The sequence below is a fragment of the Pelodiscus sinensis genome, chromosome 1, assembly GCF_052426305.1.
Source record: "Pelodiscus sinensis isolate ZL-2025 chromosome 1, ASM5242630v1, whole genome shotgun sequence".
NCBI classification, from domain to species: domain Eukaryota; kingdom Metazoa; phylum Chordata; order Testudines; family Trionychidae; genus Pelodiscus; species Pelodiscus sinensis.
Genome location: NC_143052.1, coordinates 202,586,401 through 202,612,474, shown reverse-complemented (window position 1 = coordinate 202,612,474; position 26,074 = coordinate 202,586,401). Strand labels below are relative to the sequence as shown.

General features: G+C 43.3%; 1 protein-coding gene across 1 annotated transcript in view; it reads right to left on the bottom strand.

The window, feature by feature from the left end:
* Nucleotides 1–26,074, bottom strand: part of CFAP47 (cilia and flagella associated protein 47) — a 651,639-nt gene that overhangs the window by 232,548 nt on the left and 393,017 nt on the right. The window contains exon 48 of the mRNA XM_075913261.2: nt 24,432–24,605. Coding sequence (XP_075769376.2) covers nt 24,432–24,605 — 174 coding nt within the window. The remainder of the gene's footprint in view (nt 1–24,431; nt 24,606–26,074) is intronic.

Below are 26,074 nucleotides of genomic sequence, written 5' to 3'. Positions count from 1 at the left end.
CATAAAATTGGGTGGCAGCACTAAATTAATAATGTTGTATCCTTAACTTCATCCCAGTGTCTGTCTGTCTTTCTTTCACCTGATTATCCAGATCTACCACTTAAGATTTGCCACTTGCTTCAGTGGCCAGTGAAACAGGCCCCCAAATGCCATCTGAAATTGGTATTTCCTCAATCTTCCATCAGTCTGATCTAAACAAAACTGGGCTCAACTCCCCCATTCCAGTTCAGTGTAATGGGTGTAATGAGGAAGTTGAGGCTGCCTGAGGAGCTATAAAGGAGAATTCAAAATCCAGACAGGGGAGTTCAGAACCCAGTGCCCAGCATCTTAAAAGAGTGCATAGAAAGTTCAGGCTCAGAGTTTAAAAAGGAAGAGAACCCATAAACCTTAGAGCCAGAAAAGCTCAGAGGAAGAGCAGAACACAGCTGACAGCTTCAGTGAAGGCACACACTGAAACAAGGAGTGGTGAAAATTCCCTGGTTGAACAGTGGAGCCAGGTCAGACAAGTGAAAGTAGAAGGCAGGAACATTGAAGTCAGCAGGCTGTAACTGGCCCCAGGCAAGAAAGCCAGGTCAGAGAGGACTTGCAGACTAAGATCAGCAAAGCGAGATGGCTGCAGGTCTCGGAGCTGGTGACCTGAAGCTGGAATACCAGAAAGGTTTGAAGATAGGGGAACAATGGTGGGCTGAGCCCAACTTATGTATCTAGGCAAGAGGTAGAACCATTCCCATGAATGACACAGGGCAGAGTAACACCCTAACTACTGAAGAATGGTGAAGGAGGTCAAAGTCGTACCTGAGAGCTGAGCAGAGGTGTAAGTACGAGACACCAGAGCCAGATTTGGACTGTTGAGATAAATGTAATGTTTGGATTGTGCTGGGAGAGCCTGATTTACGGTAGTGGGGCCTTTGGTAATAAATTAACTGTGTAAAGAGAGCAACATATATGCTTCAAAGGCTGTTCTGAGTTACTATGTGAGGAATCAAAATGGAAACTGAGGTGAAGAAACACTTGCTGGGCTGCCCAGAGGCCATGCACTTGCATGCCCCAATGCAATTACTATGGAACTCACTAATAAGCTCATCAACTTCTGCTATGTCTCCCACAGATTCAAATACCAGCCATCTGTCATCAATGAATTGCTCCTACTCATTTATCTTTACAAGTACTTCTAACTGTCTCTTTCAGCTATTCATGCCTTCAAAGGCCTAATTTCCGAACAATGCTCACAACAAAATTATCTCCTTTATCAGAAACCTTGACAACCATAAACATACTGCAGCCATCACTTAAGACATTTTTTTGTTCTATTCAGTAAACTGTTTGCACTGCTCAGATGCTTGCAACTACAATAATGACTCACATTCAGAATAAAGTTTTTTAAAGCACTTGATTCACTCAGTATCTTACACACTACTGGACTCTCACAGCTTCCATTAGCAATTTTTTAAAATCTTGTATTATATCCCCAAGAGCAATCAGGATGGGAACAGAATTATAGTGTTATTCTAGACCAAAATTCAGTTATTTAAGATTTTGATAAAAATAATTTCTTGTTATTACTTTGGCCAGTATCTTTATGAGAAAGTTAATATTTGTAACTACATATTAGATACAATGGCTGGGAATGCTTTGGGTCAATTATATACTTCGGGTCAATTATATTCTGTCTTAAATTATTTATACTGCTGTAGCATTTAGAAGCCACCAATCAAGAATCATTGTGTTAGGCACTTGTACACACACACAACAATACGAAGGCCCCTACCCCCCAAAAATTTATAAAAATGCCAGTGTTTTAGAAAGGTAGATATTATTATACCAATTTTATAGAGAAGGAAAATAAAGATTATATACATTAAGATGTTTGTTCAGGGTCACAAAGCACACATATAGGAGAAATGGTTATAAAAACCAACCACTTCCTCAGATGAAGTTTGCATATTGTTCAAAAACAGAAAAGAATGAAAATGAGAGTAATAAAAATAAACATACTATTAATATCAGGAAGGGTCGTTATAATTACCATTTCTGAAATATTTGTTCTATCAGTCTGAAATGCTTGGTATCTATGTAGCAGCACTCCATACAGGGAGAATAAGTGAGGAAGTTACTGAAAGACAATAACTCTGTAACCTGTGGGGAAAAGATTAATCATTTGATGCGTAAATCCAATGTTGTCTTATCCTTTAATTGAATGAGAATTAACTGCAGATTTTCAAGTCTTTCTGGGTATGTCTACACTACCCCGCTTGTTCGAACTAGCGGGGGTAATGTAGTCATCTGCAGTTGCAAATGAAGCCCGGGATTTGAATTTCCTGGGCTTCATTTGCATGAAGCCGGCCGGCGCCATTTTTAAATGCCGACTAGTTCGGACCCCGTGCCGCGCGGCCACACACGGCACGGACTAGCTAGTTCGAACTAGCGGGGTAGTGTAGACATACCCCCTGATATTCCAAACCACAACCTTAAGAGAGGATAATAGGCAGCCTTACAGTTGAGGTCCTTTTTGAACTATGCAGTTGTTTGGGGACTAGAAGCAGAAAATCATCACTTTCATTTTAGTCCGGAATTGATGTGATGTCTTTCTGGAAAGCCTTCCATTGTTGCACAAGGCTGATATGAGTATGTTTATGGTTCCTGCCAGTAGTGCAGCAATTGAAAGGGTGTTTAGCCAAGGAGGGATTGTAATGCACCCACATCGTACCAGACTGGGTGATAATGTGGTGGAAAAGAGAATATATCACAAATGTAATACTGAATTCTAACTTTGTTCACGAATGAAGACTTTTTTTATTTCTAATTTCATTTTGTGCACCTAGTTTTACATAGCTGTTGCTCAAGGCTGCTATGAATATGTTTGTATAAATACATAAAGTGTGCAGTTTGTTACCTTTTAGCTGCGTAGTCAAAAACTAAACACTACTACTAGTAGTTAGCAAGTACGACAAGTATGATTCGGATTCATGTTAATAAATGAAAACAGATAGTGATTATTGTTATTTATCGATATTGATGGCTTATACAAAAGTGACTTGACATTTTTTAATTAAGCCTTGAGACTCGACTTGGGACTTGACTCGAAAGTGACTGTACGGACTTGAGACTCGACTTGAGACTTGAACTGTAGTAACTTGAGACTTGAACTGTAGTGACTTGAGACTTGACTTGGACTTGACAATGACGACTTGAAGACAACACTGGTATTTATATGAACACAGTTAAACTCAAATTTTCAAACCCCAATTGTCCAAAATGCTTTTTTTTTAAATTTTAGGTATATCTAAGCTATTCATGTAATAACAGTTATTTGTAGTTACCTTTATTGTAAAATTGTTATTTAAAACTATTCTACTTATTTTCTGTGAAATATGATCACATAATAGCTGTTATTCTTTTTAGCAAGTTTTTTTGCAAACAGCATCGATAGATTACAGCCGTATCTTGGTATTTAATTATCTCGGTATTTAATAAAATAAAGAAACATATTAACTATTCTTTTAGAAAAGAAAACAATTCAATGTATAGGTAAATAAAGGATAAATATTTAATTTGTGGGACAGAGCTAAGGTATATTTAAATAAAAAGAACATGAAATAAATCTATTTCAATTTTTCTTAGCAATTTAAGAAAAACACAATTTATGTGTTCATCAAAACTCCATTTACTCAAAACTGCAGGTTTTTTTCACATTAAAAGTGGAATCCAGTGTATAGTTAAATGCCCACATTGGGATGATAAATAAAATATAAATGCATTCATAAATTGGCTGTTCCAGATGGCATTAGGGATTATTTACGTTCATTTAACCAGAATTCAAGATAGCAAAAGTTAAAATGTCTGTGTATGTTTATATTTTAAACTGTGTTTTTCTGTTTTATAACAACATTGTGTACTACCCTTTGTTTGAAAAGACCCTTTTATTGCAACTTAGTTTGATATTCTGAAGCAAGTAAAATAGCATATTTGATGTGGGTTAAACATGGTATTTTATTATTTAATTTTATGCAAATATTATTAATAATGTATTAATATTCCAGCTCTTCCCTTACCCCACCATTGAGATATTTAATATCTAGAGAATTCACTTACAATAACTACATATAACACCTTCAAATCAACATTTGCTGATTCAAATATTTTTTTGATTCCAGCATGCCAAGCTGAGAGAAGAAGTTACTCATCTTGTGCAGTAATGATGGTTCTTCGAGATGCAAGTCCCTGTGGGTGCTCCACTGTAGGCGTCGGGCTTGTCCCTGTGCCACAGATCCAAATTGCGATGAATAAGAACTGAGTAGGGATCCAGGTCCGAAGTAGAACACCATGAATAGAACCACTGCCATTCATGGAGATAGGTGTTACGTGTATTGAGTCTTCTACTATGTAACAGGACGTGTCTAACACTTAGGAACAACTCATCTCTGTTTGTTGGAACCAACTAGGCACCATGCAGTCAAAGCGCGGTGGTCTGGCTGAGGGTGTACCAAGCGCCTGTGGTTCTGTGTCAGCAAATTGCGACATCTGGGAAGATGATACGGAGGATGGATCGACATAGGTAAGGAAACCACGTCAGACGTGGCCAAAAGGGGGCCACCAGTATTACTCTGGCCTCTTCCATGGTTATCTTCTTCAGAACTTTGCGAACGAGAGGAGTAGGGGGAAGGCGTATAGAAGGTGTTGTCTCCAGTTGCATAGGAGAGCATCTCCCCCCTCGATCTCGGTCTGATTCCCGCTTTCGAGCAGTATTGAGGGCACTTCACGTTGTGATGCATGACAAAGAGGTCTATAGATGGATATCCCCAGCAGTGGAAAAGCACATGGAGCATGTTTGGATGTAAGTCCTATTCGTGATTTGTCAAAAAATGCCTGCTGAGGGCATTGGCTGTGACGTTCTGCTCGCCAGGGAGGTACGCTGCGATAATCACAACTTCGTGTTGGTTGAACCAATTCCATAATCGCATCGCCTCCATGCAAAGGAAGCGGGACCAAGCTCCTCCCTGTCTGTTTATATAATATACCGTTGTCATACTGTTAGTAAGGATACGAACAACACCACCACGAATCAGGGGGTGGAAGTGTCTGCAGGCATTGAACACCGCTCTCAACTCGAGGAAATTGATATGTTGCAAGGACTCCTGAGCCGACCAGCAGCCTTGGATCTGATGATCTTGTAAATGTGCGCCCCATCCCAGCAGCGATGTATCGGTGGTAATCTGCATAGTTGGTTGAGGTTGGTGAAATGGTATTCCATCCAACAAATTGTCCAAGATGGTCTCCCATACTAACAATTCTTTTATGTGGCAAGGTACCATCACCCTCCTGTGGACGTCGTGACCGTTTGGCATATATATCGAGGTAAACCAATGTTGAAGGCATCTGCAGTTCAATCTTGCGTGTGCTACGACGTATGTTGTAGATGCCATGTGTCCCATGAGTTGTAGACAGGTAAGTATAGGGGTTCTGGGACTGATGGAGAGAACCTGTACAAGGCCTTGAATAGTTTGGAATCTGTTCGCAGGTAAGTATGTACGAGCTGTGGTAGAATCAAGATTTACACCTATGAACTCTATGGATAGCTACGGTATCATGGATGACTTTGGAATGTTGATTATAAGACTGAGTGCTTCGAATACAGCTCTTATTGTGTTGGCAGCATGAAGTGCTTCATCGAAAGAAGGCGCTCTCATTAAACAATCATTGAAGTAAGAGAATATGATGATTCCCGCACATCGTAAGTAGGCTATCACTACCGCCAGTGTCTTCGAGAAAACCCTGGGGGCTGATGAAAGGCTGAAAGGCAGAACCTTTTACTGGAAGTGCTCTGAACCAACTTCAAAACATAGAAAGCGCCTGTGAACCAGATGAATGGTCACATGAAAGTAGGCGTCCTGCAGGTCAAGGGACGTAAACCAACCACCGCTGTCTAGTGGTGGAATGATAGTTGTTAAACTCACCATCTTGAAGCGTTGTTTGCTAAGGTACTGATTTAGTAGACGAAGGTCTAGGATTGGCCTCCAACTCCCTGATTTTTTCTGGATCAGGAAATAGTGGGAATGAAATCCTTTGCCTTTGATTTCTTCCGGTACCCTTTCCACCGCTCCAATAGTTAAAAGATGAGTAACCTCATGTTTCAAGAGAGACTCATGAGATGGGTCCCTGAAGAGGGATGGGGAAGAAGGGGTAGGAGGAGGAAGTGAAATAAGGAGAATGGTGAAGCCCAAAGCAATTAGCTGCAGGTCCCATCGGTCAGTGGTCACTGAGGCCCATTATTAGTGGAAAGGCCTCAGGCGATGGTGAAAAATGTGCGGTTGTGGCACGATGGTGGGCGATCAGCGGAATGGTCTGTAGTCCCTTGACCGAGGCATCAAACCTGCTACCTGGTGTTTTGTTGATTGGAGGCTCTCATTTGTGGATGTTGTTTCTGCTGTCGTTGTCTGCTTTGTTGGTGTTTTTGTTGTCTGTAATGAGGCATTGGATATGAGAAGGGTCTTTGCTTTTGGTAGGGCATGTAGCATTTTCGATGATATGGCGGTGTATACATGCCCAACGTCCTGAGTGTTGTCCTGGAGTCCTTGACAGAATGGAGGACTTGGTCTGTCTTTTCCACGAAGAGACTCTGCCTGTCAAAGGGCAGGTTTTCCACCTTTGAGTGGAGATCTTTTGGCACTTTCACCTGGTGTAGCCATGATGTTCTGCACGTGACCAGTGGTGGTTCATGCTGCTGTATCCACAGTGTCAAGTGCTATATGAAGGGCTGTTCGAGAAGCCTTGTATCCTTCCTGTACCACCACCTTGAGAACCTGATGCTTACTGTCTGGCAGGTATTCTAGGCTTGGAACTAACTTTGAATAATTGTCAAATTTGTAATTGGCCAGGAGGACAGAATAATTGGTCATTGTTAGAGTTAAAGTGGTTGATGAGTAAACTTTTCTTCCAAAAAGGTCCAAACACGTTGGCTACGTCTACACTGGCCCCTTTTCCGGAAGGGGCATGTAAATTTCACTAGTCGTCGTAGGGAAATCCGCGGGGGATTTAAATATCCCCCGCGGCATTTAAATAAAAATGTCCGCCGCTTTTTTCCGGCTTTTAAAAAAGCCGGAAAAGAGCGTCTAGACTGGCCCCGATCCTCCGGAAAAAGTGCCAGTGTAGACGTAGCCCTACTGTCTTTGTCATTGTTGGCACTCTTATAGGGTATGTCTACACTACCCTCCTAGTTCGAACTAGGAGGGTAATGTGTGCATACCGCACTTGCTAATGAAGCCCGGGATTTGAATTTCCCGGGCTTCATTAGCATAAGCGGGGAGCCGCCATTTTTAAATCCCCGCTGCTTCGAACCCCGTGTAGCGCGGCTACACGGGGCTCGAACTAGGTAGTTCGGACTAGGGTGCCTATTCCGAACTACCGGTACACCTCATTTCACGAGGAGTAACGGTAGTTCGGAATAGGACCCTAGTCCGAACTACCTAGTTCGAGCCCTGTGTAGCCGCGCTACACGGGGTTCGAAGCAGCGGGGATTTAAAAATGGCGGCTCCCCGCTTATGCTAATGAAGCCTGGGAAATTCAAATCCCGGGCTTCATTAGCAAGTGCGGTATGCATACATTACCCCGCTAGTTCGAACTAGCGGGGTAGTGTAGACATACCCATATTGAAGAGCTTTAGCTCTCTGCTGTGCTGCATCCACAACAAGAGAATTTGGTTGTAGATGGATGAAGAGGAATTCCATGCCTTTAGCAGGGACAAAGTATTTCTTGTCTGCTTTCTTATTTGTAGCAGGAGTTGACCGGCGTTTGCCATATGTCATCTGCTATTACTAAAATTGCATCATCGATTGGAAGTGCAACTTTTAACCTTTGGGATGGGTGCAGGTTCCTAAGTAGATGATGTTGCTTTTGCTGGACCTCGGAGAGTTGTACCTGTTGGCTATCTGCGACTCTTTTGAACAACTTCTGAAATTGCCGGATGTCCTCAGTGGGTGATACATCACCGGGGAAGACAGCGTCATCAGGTGACAATGAAGACAGATCTGTAGGCGAGTGTCTTTGTGGCTTCTCATGATCCGACAACTGCCCCCTTCTGGTTCTGAATGATATGGAACAGGGGGCTTGATTCCAGTGGGAGTATGAGGTCTCATTCCTGATAGGGCAGGAGAGTCTGTCCTGTTATCTGAGGGTCAAGGCTGGTGACAGGAAGGTGATCTTATTGTGTCATGTCATGGAGAGTATGAGGGATATCTGTTATAATAAGTGTGTCTACATGGATGGTCATAGTGCCATGCGTGAGGTTGCGAATGTCTGGAGGAGTATCTGCTCCTGTGAAAATCGTGGTGTCTATAGCAGCTGGAAAGTGTGGGAGACCTGGGTGACCACGATCTGCCCCTTGAATGTGTAGAAGATGCCGGTGAACTTTGGTGCCGATGATGGTAATGGGAGGAAGTGTAAGACAGTGAATAATAACTTCACCTTGTGGTCTGGTGTCTTGGTGAATGACTGGAAGTAAATGACCGAGCTGGAGACAGTGAAGGCGGTTCCGGAGAAATCTCAGTGTGCTCTGGACATGGCAATGGGGTTGGCAGTTTGTGCGACTTTTGACAACTTTAGTCGTGCTGGAGACTGTTCATGTGGAGACTATGCCGGTGTCGACATGGGCATCGGTGCTGGCTGTGCAGCCGTATGTGAAGTTGGTGCTGGCAATGAGCGGTGCAGCGGTGCCAGCTGTGTTCAGTGCTGACACTTGGTGGTGCCAGTTGTGTTGCCGATGTCGGCGCCGGTTCAAGGCTCGGTGCCGGTCGAGTTGCAGCAGTGGTTTTCAGTGCCGAATCTCTGGACGGTACCAGGTCGGGTGCCGAGGTACTCCGGCCATATTTGTGCTTATCAGGCCGGCAAATGGAAGCCATGCCCTAAGTGCCTGGTTTCCCCTGTGCTAATATGCATCGGGGTAAGGAGCGTGAGGGAGAAGGCCTCCTCTTTGCATGGCCAGACTTGGGCAAAGCAGGTCAGTGTCTGCTGGTACAGCCGATTCTGGGGGGGTGAGAGGAATCGGTCTCAAGCAGCTGTAATGCTTTGTTGAACAAGAGCATTTTCAGCCTCATCTCCCTGTCCCACCTAGCTCGAGCTATGAGCTTTGAACAGTGGGGACATTTCTGGGGAATATATCCCTCACCAAGGCACCGTAGGCAGAGCGAGTGCCCATCTGAGGCAGGCATCGGTTTGTGGCATGTGCCGCACTTTTTAAAGCCGGGAGAACCCGGCATGGTTCAATCAGGCAGCATCTTTTGTCCTCTAACGCAGGGAGAGGACTAAGTTTTCTCAGATCTAGTATCTATAAATACATTATCTATATTATTTATTTATTATTTAAACAAAGCTATCAACTATGAACAAACTAACTAACTACTACTACAACTGAACAACTATATAACTAGCAATTAACTATGAACAACTTTTCTCTCAATTCCTGACAGGATCCAATGAGAGAGTGTTCACTCCGTCCACGGCTGAGGACGGTTAGGAGGAACTGGCAGGAGCCGGACCGCGCACCCAGAAACGGTGCAAACAGCACAAGATGCTCATCGCGCATGCACAGTCCAGCAGACTACGGCTGAAAAAGATCTCCGATCTGTGGCGCCAGCTGTCCCTGTGAGTGCTCCTGACACCTATAGTGGAGCACCCACAGGGACACTGCTCGAAGAAGAACACTTCATGAATTAGGTCAGAATAAAGGAGAATGACAAAGGATAGCCACACTGGTAAGCTGAAGCAAGTCCACTGTTAAAAGAGCTGATATTTGGTCTCACGAAGGTGATAACTTTCATTTTAAAAGGCTTCTTGCTCCTTCCCTTGCAAAGATAGCCTTAATAACTCCAATTAGTGCAAACTACTTGCAATGGTTGAAAGGAACAAGCAACTGAATTCCACTCCTGCAGTTGGAGGATTGTGGGGATCTAGTGACTCCATCCTACACAGACACTTCCTTATTCACTAGTAGTTGCAAGTCATTTGCAAAGTCATGTCTGTAAAAAGGCCAAAAATGAAGCTCTTGTTTTCATCTAGTGCATTGTAATGAGCCATGCTGCTGTTTGTACATGTTCCCCAAAGCTTGTGCATAGAGCTGTCCCCTGGCTTGAAGTACAAGCAGCTCTGTTATTCCACAGAGCAGTTACTCCCACTTCCTCTAATCAACTGTCACATTCCAACTGACACAGGGTATGTCTACACTACCACTCTAGTTCGAACTAGGGTGGTTAATGTAGTCATTCGAAGTTGCAAATGAAGCCCGGGATTTAAATATCCCGGGCTTCATTTGCATCTTGCCGGGCGCTGCCACTTTTAAATCCCCGTTAGTACGGACTCCGTGCCCACGGCTACACGCGGCACGGAGTAGGTAGTTCAAATTAGGCTAATTCGAACTACCGTTACTCCTTGTGGAATGAGGTGTACTGGTAGTTCGAATTAGAAAGCCTAATTCGAACTACCTACTCCGTGCCACATGTAGCCGCGGGCACGGAGTCCGCACTAGCGGACATTTAAAAATGGCGGCGCCTGGCTTTATGCAAATGAAGCCCGGGAAATTCAAATCCCGGGCTTCATTTGCAACTCCGGTTGCCTACATTACCACCCTAGTTCGAACTAGGGTGGTAGTGTAGACATACCCAGGGTGTCTACAGTAGCTGGAGGGGGTTAAAGTAATAGGAAAGGGGAAGATAAAAAGAGGGAAGAGATGAGCACTCAGCAAACAAATCAAGATGTTGAGAACAAAATTAATCATGAAACCAAAGGACATGAGAAGAAATTCCTGAATTGCTATTACACTAATACTAGAAGCCTAGGAAACAAACAATAGAAACTGGAATTGCTAATTTATGAGCATACATTAAATCTAGCTGCTATTATTAAAATCTAGTGGGATGATTTGCATGATTGGAATGTTAACAATTAATGGATCAAGTGGATAAAAGGGAAGGGAGAGTACTACCTTATGTCAAAAACAGCATTATTTATTCCAAAGCCACTGATAACTGAGGGTAAGTCTACACTGCCACTCTAGCTCAAACTAAGGTGGCTAATATAGTCATTCGAAGTTGCAAATGAAGCCCGGGATTTAAATATCCCGGGCTTCATTTACATCTTGCCGGGCGCCGCCATTTTTAAATCCCCGTTAGTGTGGACTCCGTGCCCACGGCTACATGTGGCACGGAGTAGGTAGTTCGAATTAGGCACGGCACGGAGTAGGTAGTTTGAATTAGGCTCTCTAATTCGAACTACCGGTACACCTGATACCACAAGGAGTAACGGTAGTTCAAATTAGAAAGCCTAATTCGAACTACCTACTCCGTGCCGCGTGTAGCCACGGGCACGGAGTCCGTACTAACGGGGATTTAAAAATGGCAGTGCCCGGCAAGATGCAAATGAAGCCCGGGATATTTAAATCCCGGGCCTCATTTGCAACTTCGAATGCCTACATTAGCCACCCTAGTTCGAACTAGGGTGGCAGTGAAGACATACCCTTAGACAAATATAATCCTGAATGTTTATGGATAAATGTTGTAACAGATAAAACTTAACATTGGGTACTCGTTGGTATCTGATACAGACAAACAAATCACACTAGGAACAAGATGACTGTCTCCTTACACACCTAACTATATACAATTTAGGAGAAAAACCTGTGGGATCATGGGCATCTTCACTTGGAGTGACACATTTTGGAGGTTTCAGACTGCCAGTACTAAAAGAAACTTGATATTTCTAAACACAGATTACAATTTCCTAACTCAATTCTATATGGGTATGTCTACACTACCACCCTAGTTTGAACTAGGGTGGTTAATGTAGGCAACCGAAGTTGCAAATGAAGCCCGGGATTTAAATTTCGAGGTGTACCAGTAGTTCGGAATAGGAAGCCTAATCCGAACTACCTAGTTCGTGCCGCGTGTAGCCGCGGGCACGGAGTCCAAACTAGCGGACATTTAAAAATGGCGGTGCCCAGCAATATGCAAATGAAGCCCGGGAAATTCAAATTCCGGGCTTCATTTGCAACTCCGCTTGCCTACGTTAACCACCCTAGTTTGAACTAGGGTGGTAGTGTAGACATACCCTATAAAACCTTTCCTTACTAAATAAAGAGGGACTGATCCCAGAACAAATGTGAATGATAACTTCCCATCATTTAAAAAAACAACCCTTATTAAATGGCCAAAAAGCCACAATCCCACAGTTGAGAAAGAAGGCCATGATTGTTAAAAAATCAACCTGGTTTAAAGGGGAACTGAAGATAGTTGTAAATATATCTATCTATCTATCTATCTACACACACACACACACACACACACACACATATTAAAAGAGTAATGAAAGAAAGGGGAAGTTGAGAGTAATGAATTAAGTATGTAGAAAATTGACAAGGAAAGCCAAGGAATACAAGAGGAAATCTATGGCCAACAGCATTAGACAATAAGAAATTTTAAAAAATATATTATGAACAAAAGAATCCTAACAATGGCAAAAAGTCCATTATGACACGGAAATGGTGACATTATCGATAATAATGCAGAAAAAGCAAAAGTGTGCAATAAATAGTTCTTTTCTATAATTGAGGGAAAACAGATGATATTGTCAAATCATATTGATGACAGTACTCTTTCTATTCTACTAGTATATTTAGAGGGTGTTAAATAGAAGATACCACAGTAGGACATTTTTAAATCAGCAGGTCCAGATAGCTTGCATCCAAGAATTTTAAAAAATCTGACTGAGGAAATAACTGGAACATTAATATTAATTTTCAGCAAGCCTTGGAACGGCGAGGAAATTCCAGAAGACTGTAAAAAAGCTAATGTTGTACTAGTTTTTTTCAAATGGTAAATGAGATAACCTGGGGAATTATATGCCTGATGTTGATCCTGAGCAAGATAATGGAAAGAGGGTAACATAATTTAAGCAAATCAGATTGGATTTATGAAAACTAGATCCCATCAAACTAACTTGATATAATTGTTGATGAAATTACAAAGTGGGCTTATAAATGTAATAGGGTTGATGTGATGTACTTAGAATTCTGTAAGGTATTTGATTTAATAATACGTAACAATTTGACTAAAAAACCTAGAATATCAAATTGACATGGCCTGCATTAATTAAATTAAAATTTGGCTAACTAATATGTCTCAAAATGTAACTGTATACCACAAATCATCATCCAATGGGTGTTTCTAGTGGCGTGCTACATGAATAAATTCTTGGTTCTATGCTATTTAAAAATTTTGTCAGTGACTTAAAAGAAAACATTAAATGATCGCCAATGAAGTTCACAGATGAGCAATGCAGACACTGAACCACTTCATCTAGAACTGGGTGGATGCAGTTCTAGAGCTCAGGAAACCAACCCCCAAATGGGGCCAAAACCCCCAAATAAATCAGTCTTTCTACATTTAAAAGTTTTACACAGGGAAAAGCTATCAGGTAAGCTCCCTTTAACAGTGAAAGAGAGATAAGCATAATGGCTGCTCCCCCAACAATTATTTATACTGGGGCTGATAGTAAACAGAAGTGTTTTTATTAAATACAAACAGTAGGATTTAAGTGGTGCAAGTGAATATGGACAGATCAAAGTAAGTTACTAAATTAAAATGAAAAAAGCAGAGCTAGTTCTAATTCACTAAGGGTATGTCTACACAGCAAAGTTATTTCAAAATAAAAGCCCTTATTTTGAAATAACTTTCCTAGCATCTACACAGCCAAAACGCTATTTCGAAATATCACTCGGGAAGGTATGCCAGGAGGGGGGTAGAGGGGAGGAAGGTGGACCAGTGGCAGGAAGGAATGGAGCTTGAGGGATGGGTTTGGACATGACTCCCAGGCCCCCCAGGTCTCCCAGCCAGGATTTGAAATATGCTCCAGGCCTGTAGATGGCCAATAGGCCATGATTTTGAGACCCCTGCACTAGATAATTACATTGGTCCCTTTTGGCCTTACAATCTATGAATATACATGTACAGGCAGTCCCCGACTTACACGGATCCGACTTATGTCGGATCTGCACTTACGAATGGGGCTTTTCTCACCCCAGAGCTCGCGGGTGGCGGGACCGCCCAGAGCGCAGCGGTCCCGCCACCGCGTCCTCTGGGGGGAACTCCCCAGCACAGCAGGGAGACCCGAACAAAGCCGCACGGGCGGCGGGACCCCGCTGCCCGTGCCGCTTTGCTCCTTTGCCCCGGAGCAAAGCCGCACAGGCAGCGGAGTCCCCCGCCTCTGCGGCGTTGCTCCGGGGCAAAGGAGCAAAGCCGCACGGGCAGCGGGGTCCCGCCACCTGTGTGGTTTTGCTCGGGTCTCCCTGCTGTGCTGGGGGGGACTCCCCCCCAGCACAGCAGGGAGACAGGAGCAAGGCCACACAGGTGGCGGGACCCCGCTGCCTGTGCGGCTTTGCGCCTTTGCCCCGGAGCAAAGCCGCATGGGCAGTGGGGTCCTGCCACCTGTGTGGCTTTGCTCGAGTCTCCCTGCTGTGCTGGGGGGGACTCCCCCAGCACAGCAGGGAGACAGGAGCAAAGCCGCAGAGGCGGTGGGACCTCTGTGCCTCCGCGGCTTTGCTCGGGTCTCCCTGGTCTGCTGGGGGAGGAGGGGACGCAGCTAGTGCGCCCCCCCCCCCCGCCCCAGCAGACCAGGCTTTTGTTGCGGGACGCCTGGGGTAGAGCAGCTGGGGTGCTGATGGGTTGGTCCTGCGGGGACCTACCCGGCAGCGCCCCAGCTGTTCTGTCCCAGGAGTCCAGATTCAGCCGCTGTTGAAACTGATCAGCGGCTGATTCCAGGAAGGCTGGGGCAGAGCAACTCTGCCTAGGGCTGCCTGTAGTCAGCTGCTGATCAGTTTCAGCAGCGGCTGAATCTGGAGCCAGTTCCGACTTACATACAAATTCAACTTAAGAACAAACCTATAGTTCCTATCTTGTACGTAACCCGGGGACTGCCTGTATACGTGGAAGAGACACTGAACGAGGGAGGTAAAAATTCATTTAAAAATGTAACCATGTAACTGCTAAAAATCCTAGTGGTTGAACACACTGCAGGCTCTGCAGTATAAAGTGTATTTAAGCTTAAATAAACTTTATACTGCAGAGCCTTCAGTGGAGCCTCCTTGAGCTTCCTGGAAGCCAGTGTGTTACCTACGGTGGAGGGACTGGCCTGGCCTGCCATGGATAGCAGTTGCCTACGATGGGCCCCATGGGGATGGAGCAGCTCCCTCCCCAGAGTGGCAGGGTGCTGCTCTATTGAATTTCTGAAGGGAAATGCTGCTTTATCGAGATTTTTATCATGAGACCAAAAGATAAAATAATTTAATACTACTTTTTACTTCTAATGTAGTCTGATGATATGAATCTAACTTTATGCCCACTACAATCCACTCACATTCATTCACCATCAGATAAAAAATTGCTCCATGCCCAACGCTAAATGTGTACACAATGCCTTATGAATTTTGCTGTGGATTATATATATGGCGTAATCACAGGTAATTCCTTTTATTACTGTATTTCCTAATAAAAAGCTTCTGAGAGTTCCCCTTAACAGCATTTCTCTTCAGAGATTCACTTTCTCTCTGTCACATATGTATATGCACACATGGACACACACACATACACACACAACACACACTCTACCCCTTATTATCACCATCTCAAAACCAGAACATTCTATGAGTTTTTGAATAAATGATAAATCCCATCTTGATGTTATTAATTCAGGTTCAGCAAACTACTTATTGCTTTTCTTCAGTTCTTGTGAACATTACAGTTTTGTTGACAAAAGTCAATTTTTGTGGGCCAAAAAGTGAAAGTGTACACACTGAAATGCTCCTGCTGATGATATAACTCCCCTGCTAACCCAAAATAATAAACCACCTCAACAAGAGGAGTAGGGTTATAATGGCGGTGTTCAGGCAACATAGTGTCTATCTAGACAGATTAGTGTTTGTTGGAAGACAGCTTAATGGGATAGATGGATCTTCGGTCTGCTCTAATACAGGTTGGTCCTCCCTGATCCAGCATTCTCAGGACCTGACTGATCCCAGATGAGGAAATTTGCCAGATCAGGGCAGGTAATTTCTGGTTCCCTTGCTACCAGTCCCACCCACCCCCGGCCTCCACTGGGCTTCCTGGTTCCCCCCAAAGCTCAGCTGAGCTGCATGCTGGGCTTCCCAGTTCACCTGCCTCCCCCACAGCCCAGATGGGCTGCGTGTCACCTCTCCAATCCAACCTGTATGGCTGCCCAGCTTCTGGTGGGGAGTGAGAGGGACTGAGAAGCCAGGGCTGCTGAATGCAGTACTCCAGGGGCACAAAGCCTCAGGCTGCTTCACACCCCCTTGCCATTGGGGAATAGGAAGGCAAGAGGCCTTTGTAGGCTTCCCTCCCTACTCCAGTGGCTGTAAATTGACCTAAATTAGGTTGACTTATCTTAGTGATATAGACATATCCTCAGCTTTGTATAGTTGAAGGAGTGACTCCAGTCTACGCACACTAGAGAAGCTTCACTCCCTGAGATCAGCCAAATCCAAAGACATGGACAGGGTTTCTCTCTCGTAATAAAACTGGAATAGAAATTTCCACCTTCACCGAAACACATACTGGTATCTCAAAAGACCTGCACACATTCTATTACATAGACATCCATTTAATCTTGGGTTTGGAGTGAAGTAAGAAACTTTACATTATACAATTCTTCTCACTATGAACTATTCTCTGTCAATTTATACCAGAGGAGCTGCTTCTGTGTTGGAAACTGTAGTTCTAGGAAATAATGGATAGGTGAGGAAACATCCCTTTTATATTAATTAAAACAAATTTCAACCAGCAGAGATTTAAACTTATTATAACTAGATTTCTGACTATGCCTTTAATCAGGATAATTCTAGAAAGCATTCCATAAAGATAAAAATCAAAGGGAAAGTTGGTGGGATATTCATGATTTACTTTTAAAAAGAAGCATTTGCAGTATTCTAATGCATTATCATCACATTGCAATATTTTATCCAGAAACAGGAAAATATTTTGACATATGATCATCAGTTAGGCCCTGACTAAGCATGTGAGCAAGTGTGGCACTAAAAGGTGGAACCGAACCTGGGACCTCTGATGCTTCATGCATGACTCTCTACCGCTTAAGCTAAAAGCTAATTGGCTCTAAGCTAAGGCTGTAGAGCTCACTCATTCTTTTTTTCTGTAAGTGATGTAAGTGCCACTAGCTGTGTCAGTGCACCACATTCAGTATATATGTGGCTTACATGAGAACAGGCCAGCTAATCACCTAAGAGAGAGAATCCTTGGTGCCAACTCAGAGCCCTGACCCTCCCCACCCAATGTGTGTGAAAGGAAGGGGATAAAAAACATTCCCAGAACATACTGCATGAGGAAAATCCCTTCCTGACTTCTGCACCTTGGTTACTGAAACCCTGAAGCATGAGCTATAGGGGCAGAAGAAACTGGAAGTGAGACCAAGAACTCCCCGGGAGCCGGTGCACACGGAGAACCAGCTTTTAAGCCAGCTCCCTGTGCATACCGGGCCCCTGTGTGTAACTGTGAACTTTAACTGATAAGACCAGGATTATTGGTTAACCATTTACACAGTTACATTTTCACATACGTAATGTGGATAAATATAAAGGGAGAGAATTGTGAAGGTCCTTGATGGACTGTGAAGGGCTAGTAGGTGGTGAATGAGTTTTCAAATTTCCTTTCCCAAAATCTGAAGTGACTTCTGCCCCTGACCAAGTTCACAAGAATTTAAACAAAGAGAACTCAGTACCAAAAGCCTTACTCTCCTTCAAGATACTGAAAAGCAACAGTAAGTCCCCAGGCCTTCTTGAATTCCAAACCCCACGAATGTCCTACCAGATGCCAAAATCTTTTCACTGGAAACTGCTACAATGTAATTATCAACACAAAAATTCACATGATGCTGAAAGTATTAAATCTGCAGCAGGATGAAATAAACTACATATAAAAATAAATGATGTAAAGAACACATTCTGATTAGAATAGGACTTTGTGTGGAAGGGTAAGAGGGACGTCACATACTCTGGCCTCCCTGCTACATGATTTTGATCTACCTCTGCCTGATATACACCAGTATTTTTAGCAATAGAAAAACTTCTTTAATTGTATTCTCAAGCTTAAAATAAATTAAGAGGGTTGCATTGTCTTTTTTGTCACTGAAAACTCTGTAGATAAGTATACAGTTAAAATGCATACCTTTACTTAAAGTGGGATTTTCAAAGGTGATTCAATGAGTCAGGCATACACATCTTACTGAATTTCAATAGGATATGGGTACCTAAATCATTTAGGTGGCTTTGAAAATCCCAGCCTTGATTTGAATTGGTGGGTACACAGACATTCAAACAATAGATGCAGACTAAAACATGTATCCTGCTCCAGATATGAATAATATGTTCACCTGCCAGGTGACAGAAAAGCACTGCCAGTCAAGTTTCAAGGAGAAGAGGATTTTTCTGCTTGATTCAGAAACAAAGGAACTTTTCTCTCTCATGTTCTATTTAACCCTTGTCCTATCACCTTTATTTGGGCTGCACAACTCAGAGATATATGTTTGTTCAGAAGCTAGGGAATATATGAACAAGGTAATTAACTTTTTAATTAAATTACCTTTTTGTTAAATTAATGATTTCATATATCTAACTATGAAAAATGGAACAGAGATACTGATTTACATCCCTCAAGACAAAATTACCTAATTTCTAAGTGCTAATTGGGCAGTAAAATCTTTATGAACAATAATGCAAATTATTATGGTTTCCCAACTACTGGTACGTATCAGTATTACGAATCTCACACCTAATCTGCACTTAATTGTTGGGAAGAATGATCTCTTTCAAATAATAAATATCATGTGTACCTCAGCTCCCCAATGTGATATTATCTTGCCTTCCTGCATAGAGTTTAATCAAAGAAGGTAGAAAGCAAAAGGAAAACCCTGGCAAAGATAAAGTACTATTAGAGAGTATCAATATTCTTTGGGGAAAATGGGGAAGCCATTAACTGGGGAAACTGGCCTGGCTCCAACTAGTCTCGCAAAATTTACTGTTCTCAATGACAGAGGATACTACAATCTTAAGCCAGGTCTACACTAGACTGGGAAGGTCAGCTTAAGGGACGCAACTCCAACTACCTGGGTGTCCTATATATCCACAAATGACACAGGATGTGCCTCTAATAACATGCAGAAAATTTACCATTTGAGACACATTACATGGGGAGAAGATACCTTTGTACATTGCTTAACACTTTCTATTATCAAAGATTCTTGTAACTTAGACCCCCATTATTTTCAGTGTGAAGGCAGAACTAGTGTTGCATAGGTAACTATAAATCTGTTCTTTCAAGCACTTTATGATACAACTTAAATAGCTTTCTTTTAACACAGGTGTTTTTGTTATTAATAGAAACTTTATATTAAATAATATATATAATTAATTTGTCATATATATTGTGACACACTGTAACAGGATGGCACTCACTTCCTGCAAGTGCCCCGGACTGATCAAATATGTGTTCCTGCACTGCCATTTTAAAAAGTCTTTTAGGCTACTCAGACCTCTAGCCAAGTCACACTCCTGTACAATACAACCCCCTTCTGGGGAACACACTTAAATGGGGCCCATCCCAGTGCTCCCTGCAAGTGTCTCCAAGTCTGCTCCCCACTCAGGGAGGGGCTTCTCCTCCCGGACACAACTCCTTGCCCCTAACTCATCACAGTCTATCAGTCTTTATCCAGCTCTCCTCTTGGAGCTGGCTTCCCCTCAGTCTCTTTTCCCAATCGGATAGAATAGTGCTTCCAGAACTTTCCTTCCTGGAGACAACTTCCTCAACCAGCCTCACAGCCTGCTCTCCTTGAGCTCTGACCTGCACAGATTCCTATTTTGTTTTACAGCTCCCTTTGTAGGTCTTCCTGGCCCGATTGGCTGGCTCCTTTGCTGCCACTCTTGCCTACTTGGGGGACTTCTCTATGGGTTCACACAGACCCAGACCAGTGATTACAGTAGCCTGATGTTATTGGGATTTAGGATGTGGGTGGGCATAAGCTCGCCCACAGCTAAAGGAAGAGATGAAATAGGAACTAATCTGGTGCAATCAAGATAAGAACATACATAAGAACATGAGAATGGCCTTACTGGGTCATACCAAAGGTCCATCTAGCCCCGTAGCCTGTCTACCGACAGTGGCCAGCACCAGGTGCCCCAGAGAGGGTGGACTGAAGACAATGATCAAGCGATTTGTCTCCTGCCATCTCTCTCCAGCCTCTGACAGACAGAGGCCAAGGACACCATTTTATCCCCTGGCTAATAGCCTTTTATGGACCTAACCTCCATGAAATTATCTAGCTTCTCTTTAAACTCTATTATAGTCCTAGCCTTCACAGCCTCCTCTGGCAAGGAGTTCCACAGGTTGACTACATGCTGTGTGAAGAAGAACTTTCTTTTATTAGTTTTAAACCTGCTCCCCATTAATTTCATTTGGTGTCCTCTAGTTCTTCTATTTAGGGAACTGTGACAGCCTGTCACTGGTCGGGGGGCAGGGCGGCCGGAGCCCCGGTCGGCAGGAAGCCGACACTTGGGAGCGGACCCCCCGGCGTTTCCCCAACGCTAGCGGGAGGCGGCGGCGGGCGGAGGCACTCCCCCCGCGCCTGCGCCGGCTGCGCCGCTACGGCTCCTTTCCCGCGTCCCCGGATGGTGGGGGCAGGGGGGAGCAAACCAGCTGGGCAGCGGGGCATGGCGCAGTAACGTGCCCGGAAGGGGCGGGGCCCCAGGGAGCGGCTAGCGCGGCGGGCCAGCTCAAAAGGGCTGGCCGCCGACGGAGGAGGAGGCAGGCTCCTGGCAGAAGCAGGGGAGCAGACCCGGAGGCAGGACGGAGCCCGGGCGGCATACCCCACGGCTGCCAGCCCAGCGCTGGTCCCGAGGTCTTTGGGACAGCCACTGCCCTTGGCGGTCCCTCAGCCCCTCGGCCGACGGGGGGCGGACCCCACCTCGTCGCACCCAAAGGGAGCGGGACATCCGGAGGCGGAACGGCACCCCAGAGCGCTCCCCAGAGGCCACATCCGGGAGCGACACACCCCAGGACACCGAACCAGGGTAGGTTCAAAGGCGACGGACATGATTGGTGAGAGCCGCCCGGAGGGAGGAAGGAGCCCGGGGCAGGGCGCTTTTGGCGACCTTGGGTGGACGAGTTGCGGAGGGATTAACTCCCTCGTCCACCGCGTCGGGGCGTTAGCAAGTGGGTGGGACCCGGAGAGAGGGTGGGACCGGGTCCCCCTCCCTCCATGAAGGGAACACCCCACTCCCTGCGGCCTGAACAGAGAGACGCTACAAGCCACAACCCCACAAGGGGAAACTCTGAACCAGGGGTCTGCTGCCCCACCCCGCAGAGACGGGTAACTATTGACGGGTTCGCTGACCCCCCCTTTCCTCCTGGGAGTGGGTGATCGCACCCAGCATCGGGGGTTCCCCGACGGGGGCCCCCCGGACGCCCGATAGGCACTAAGAGGGGGCACTAGGGTTCGCTGATCCCCCCTCTCGAACCGAGAGGGGGTGATCACACCCCGAAACCCCCACAGGAACTAATAAATAACTTTTCTTTATCGGCCCTCTCCACACCACTCATGATTTTATAGACCTCTATCATATCCCCCCTCAGTCTCCTCTTTTCTAAACTGAAAAGTCCCAGTCGCTTTAACCTCTCCTCATATGGGAGCCATTCCAAACCCCTAATCATTTTAGTTGCCCTTTTCTGAACTCTTTCCAAAGCTAAAATATCTTTTTTGAGGTGAGGAGACCACATCTGTACACAGTATTCAAGATGTGGGCGTACCATAGTTTTATACAGGGGCAGTAAGATATTCTGGGTCTTATTTTCTATCCCTTTCCTAATAATTCCTAACATCCTATTTGCCTTTTTGACCGCCGCTGCACACTGCGTGGAAGTTTTCAGAGAACTGTCCGCGATAACTCCAAGATCTCTTTCCTGATTTGTCGTAGCCAAATTAGCCCCCATCATACTGTACGTATAATTGGGGTTATTTTTCCCGATGTGCATTACTTTACACTTATCCACATTAAATTTCATTTGCCATTTTGTTGCCCAATCACTCAGTTTGGTGAGATCTTCTTGGAGTCCCTCACAGTCTGCTTCTGTCTTGACTATCCTAAACAGTTTGGTATCATCTGCAAACTTTACTACCTCACTGCTTACTCCTTTCTCCAGATCATTTATGAATAAGTTGAAAAGGATTGGTCCCAGGACTGACCCTTGGGGTACACCACTAGTTACCCCTCTCCAATCTGAAAATTTACCATTTATTCCTACCCTTTGTTTCCTGTCTTTTAACCAGTTCTCAATCCAAGAAAGGACCTTCCCTCTTATCCCATGGCCATGTAATTTACACAAGAGCCTTTGATGAGGGACCTTGTCAAAGGCTTTCTGAAAATCCAAGTATACTATATCTACTGGATCCCCCTTCTCCGCATGTTTGTTAACCCCTTCAAAGAACTCTAACAGATTAGTAAGACAGGATTTCCCTTTACAGAAACCATGTTGACTTTTGTCCAACAAATTATGTTCTTCTACATGCTTCACAATTTTACTCTTTACTATTGTTTCGACTAATTTGCCCGGTACTGAAGTTAGACTTACCGGTCTGTAATTGCCAGGATCGCCTCTACAGCCCTTTTTAAATATTGGTGTCACGTTGGCTACCTTCCAGTCATTAGGTATGGAAGCCGATTTAAAGGATAGGTTACAAACCACAGATAATAGCTCAGCAATTTCCCATTTGAGTTCTTTTAGAACCCTTGGATGAATGCCATCCGGTCCCGGAGATTTGTTAACATTAAGTTTTTCTATTTGTTCCAAAACCTCCTCTAATGACACTTCAATCCGGGACAATTCCTCAGATTCATCACCCACAAAGGACGGTGCAGATTCAGGAATCTCCCCAACGTTCTCAGCCGTGAAGACTGAAGCAAAGAAATCATTTAGTTTCTTCGCAATGGCTTTATCATCCTTGATTGCTCCTTTTATAGCTCGATCATCTAGGGGACCCACAGGTTTTTTATCAGGCTTCCTGCTTCTAATGTACTTACAAAACATTTTGTTATTTCTTTTTGAGTTTTTAGCTAGCTGTTCCTCAAAATCTTTTTTTGCTTTTCTTATTACATTTTTACACTTGATTTGACAGTGTTTATGTTCTTTTCTATTTATCTCACTAGGATTGGACTTCCACTTCTTAAAAGATACCTTTTTGTCCCTCACTGCTTCTTTTACATGGTGGTTAAGCCACGGTGACTCTTTTTTAGGTCTCTTGCTATGTTTTTTAATTTGGGGTATACATTTAAGTTGGGCCTCTATTATGGTGTCTTTAAAAAGATTTAGGAAGTGGGTGGGCATAAGCTCGCCCACAGCTAAAGGAAGAGATGAAATAGGAACTAATCTGGTGTACTCAAGATAGACATGCACCAGGTGTTCTCTCACACCACAGAAGGAGCCAGTATCAGGGATAAGGGTGAACCATGCCCCATGTGCTTAGATCCATGCAAGATCCACCAGCTGATGTCCCCAGCAGGCCGCAGGACCAAGGTGAAGTACAAACTGGCCCACAAGGTCTTATAGTAGCCTGATAGAAGGTAGATATACTGGCCATTGGGTGAATAATTTTCTTTTCTCAGAGTGACCAGGGAAGGAGCTGCTGCAGCACAATCAGGCAGACACCTCATGTCTATTAAGAGCATGCCTGTTGTCACTGTCTTGGGGTCACTGGTCCAGAACCTGGAGTAGTGGATGGGTCTGGGTTCTCCCCATTCTCCCCACACCTCTTCAGAGTCTACCAGTGAGAAGGGAGACTGGAACTAAAGGGGGTTTCATCCCAAACCCATTGAATGGCCTGTGATGAACATACACATAGATGTCATTTTAACTAAGACCTACATTTCTTTGAGTATTCATTGTTTTGGAATACTGAGATTTCTAAGTTCTAGATGCAGACTCCCTTTACAAGATACCCATGTTAGCAAACTTATACAAGACTTGCAAAATTGCAGCAGTTAATTTTAGATATTAAAATGGGAATATCTAAATCCATATGAGTGAAAAGGTTGAAAAACCAAAAGTATTAAATTATGTAATAGTAAAAAACTATTACAACCTTCTTCATGAAATGTATAATAAATCATGCACTAAAGTAAAATGAATCTCTCACTATAGAAACATCAAATATAGTAAAATTAAAGCTAAATTCTATAAAATATAGAAAAAAGTCATGATGCCGCATGAAAGTTAATATATAGGAATGATGACAATGTACTTACAATGTTATTTTTACATCATCGCTTGTATCGTCTTAAACAAAGACACATATATTATAACATTCTGCAAATTTACCTTGTATGTCAACTTGTTCGTCGTAAAATTAGGCACCATTAAGACCTTCTGAGTAATTTGTCTCACTTGACAGTCTATCATGATATGATCCAGTGCAAGAGGTTTCTTCCCTATTCCCTTAAGGCCAAAGATGTGCGCAGTGCCATCTGTTTCATTTTGTAGAATAAGTTTGCCCTGTTACAAAAGAAGAAATGAGGGCATTTCAGCAATGTGTGACTCTTCCAGGACTGCCAGACAAACTCCCTTAATGTAATTAATCTTGAGTCCAAGTGAAACAAGTTTTCAGGGAGGCATTGCCTGTTTATTTTCCAGCTTATACGTAAACACTTCTATTGAATTAATGAAGATAAACTTAAGGAAGAAAACCTTTTCTTTTTTTTCTATGTTAGAGATTTAGCAATATAGTGCCTCAAGTCTATTGATTATAGACTTGTTTATTTCTACTTAGTAAAGAAAAATACCTTCCAAGAAAATATTTTCTGAGCCATCACTATTCCTAATAAATACGAAAAAGTAGAAGAAAATGTACTTTTTTGTTCCAGCTGTAACTAACTAGTAGAATCCTGTGTAGCAGGTGGGTCCTGATACTAAACTTTTTGAGTCAATTTTATTTACCATACACAAGGAAGAGATAACACACCTCTTGCTTTTATCTGTTGTCTGAATCCTCTAACATAATAAACTATAGTAAATGTTCCCTATGCAGTTTTCCCCCTTGTACTTCAATATAATTGTTGGTTTTCACAGAAAAACTTTGTCTAGTAGCTTTGCCCAATGCATCGATCAGAATGCCAGAATTCTAACTTTTTGGGAAAATTACAAAATGAGAAAAAAGATCATTAGTATCCACCCCAAAAGCCTATGAAATGTTATTTTCTTTTGAATGGTAATTACAGATACACAAAATCTTCAGAGGGGTAGCTGAGTTAGTCTGTAACTGGAAAAACTTTTAAAAAATCAATGAATAGTTTAGCAGCACCTTAAACTCTAACAAAACATGTAAGTGGCATGATGAGCTTTCAAGAGCACAATCCATTTCTTCAGATGAAACTTTTATGGATGAAAATAAACAAGCGATATCTTAAAAGCAGTAAGTGATAAGGCTGAATCTGACCTGTTGGTGACTCATAATTTTTGGCTATTTAAATTTTGATCATATTTAAGTCAATGGCCTGAGAGGAAAAATCTTTGGATCTAGCTAAATTTGGCTGTCTGTGGAGTTTGGTCCCAAAGGAAGTGATTTTCTCAGACTGTTTTTTAAAAAATGAACATCCTTCTGAAAACCATCAATGTATTATAATGACTTGGGACAAATTCCTAAGGATTATAATTAAAAAAAGAAAAAGAAAATGCAATCAGAACTATTCCCAAAACTCCAGCATTTACAGATTTCATTCATAAGCCAACACCATTTTGGGGGATCCTCATTCTGGTTTGAAAGATATAAAGAAGATTTATTGATTCTATACAGAGAGAGAGGGAGAGAGAGAGAGTTGTAGGAGTATTGAGAGAACAGGGACCTGCTGATGAAGTCTTCATAACAGTGAGGACCTGAGGGGAAATCAATAAATTATACTCTAATACCTTTGATGTCAGTGGAACCAAGATTTCACCACTAGCATACAGACAAGGGTATTAAATTA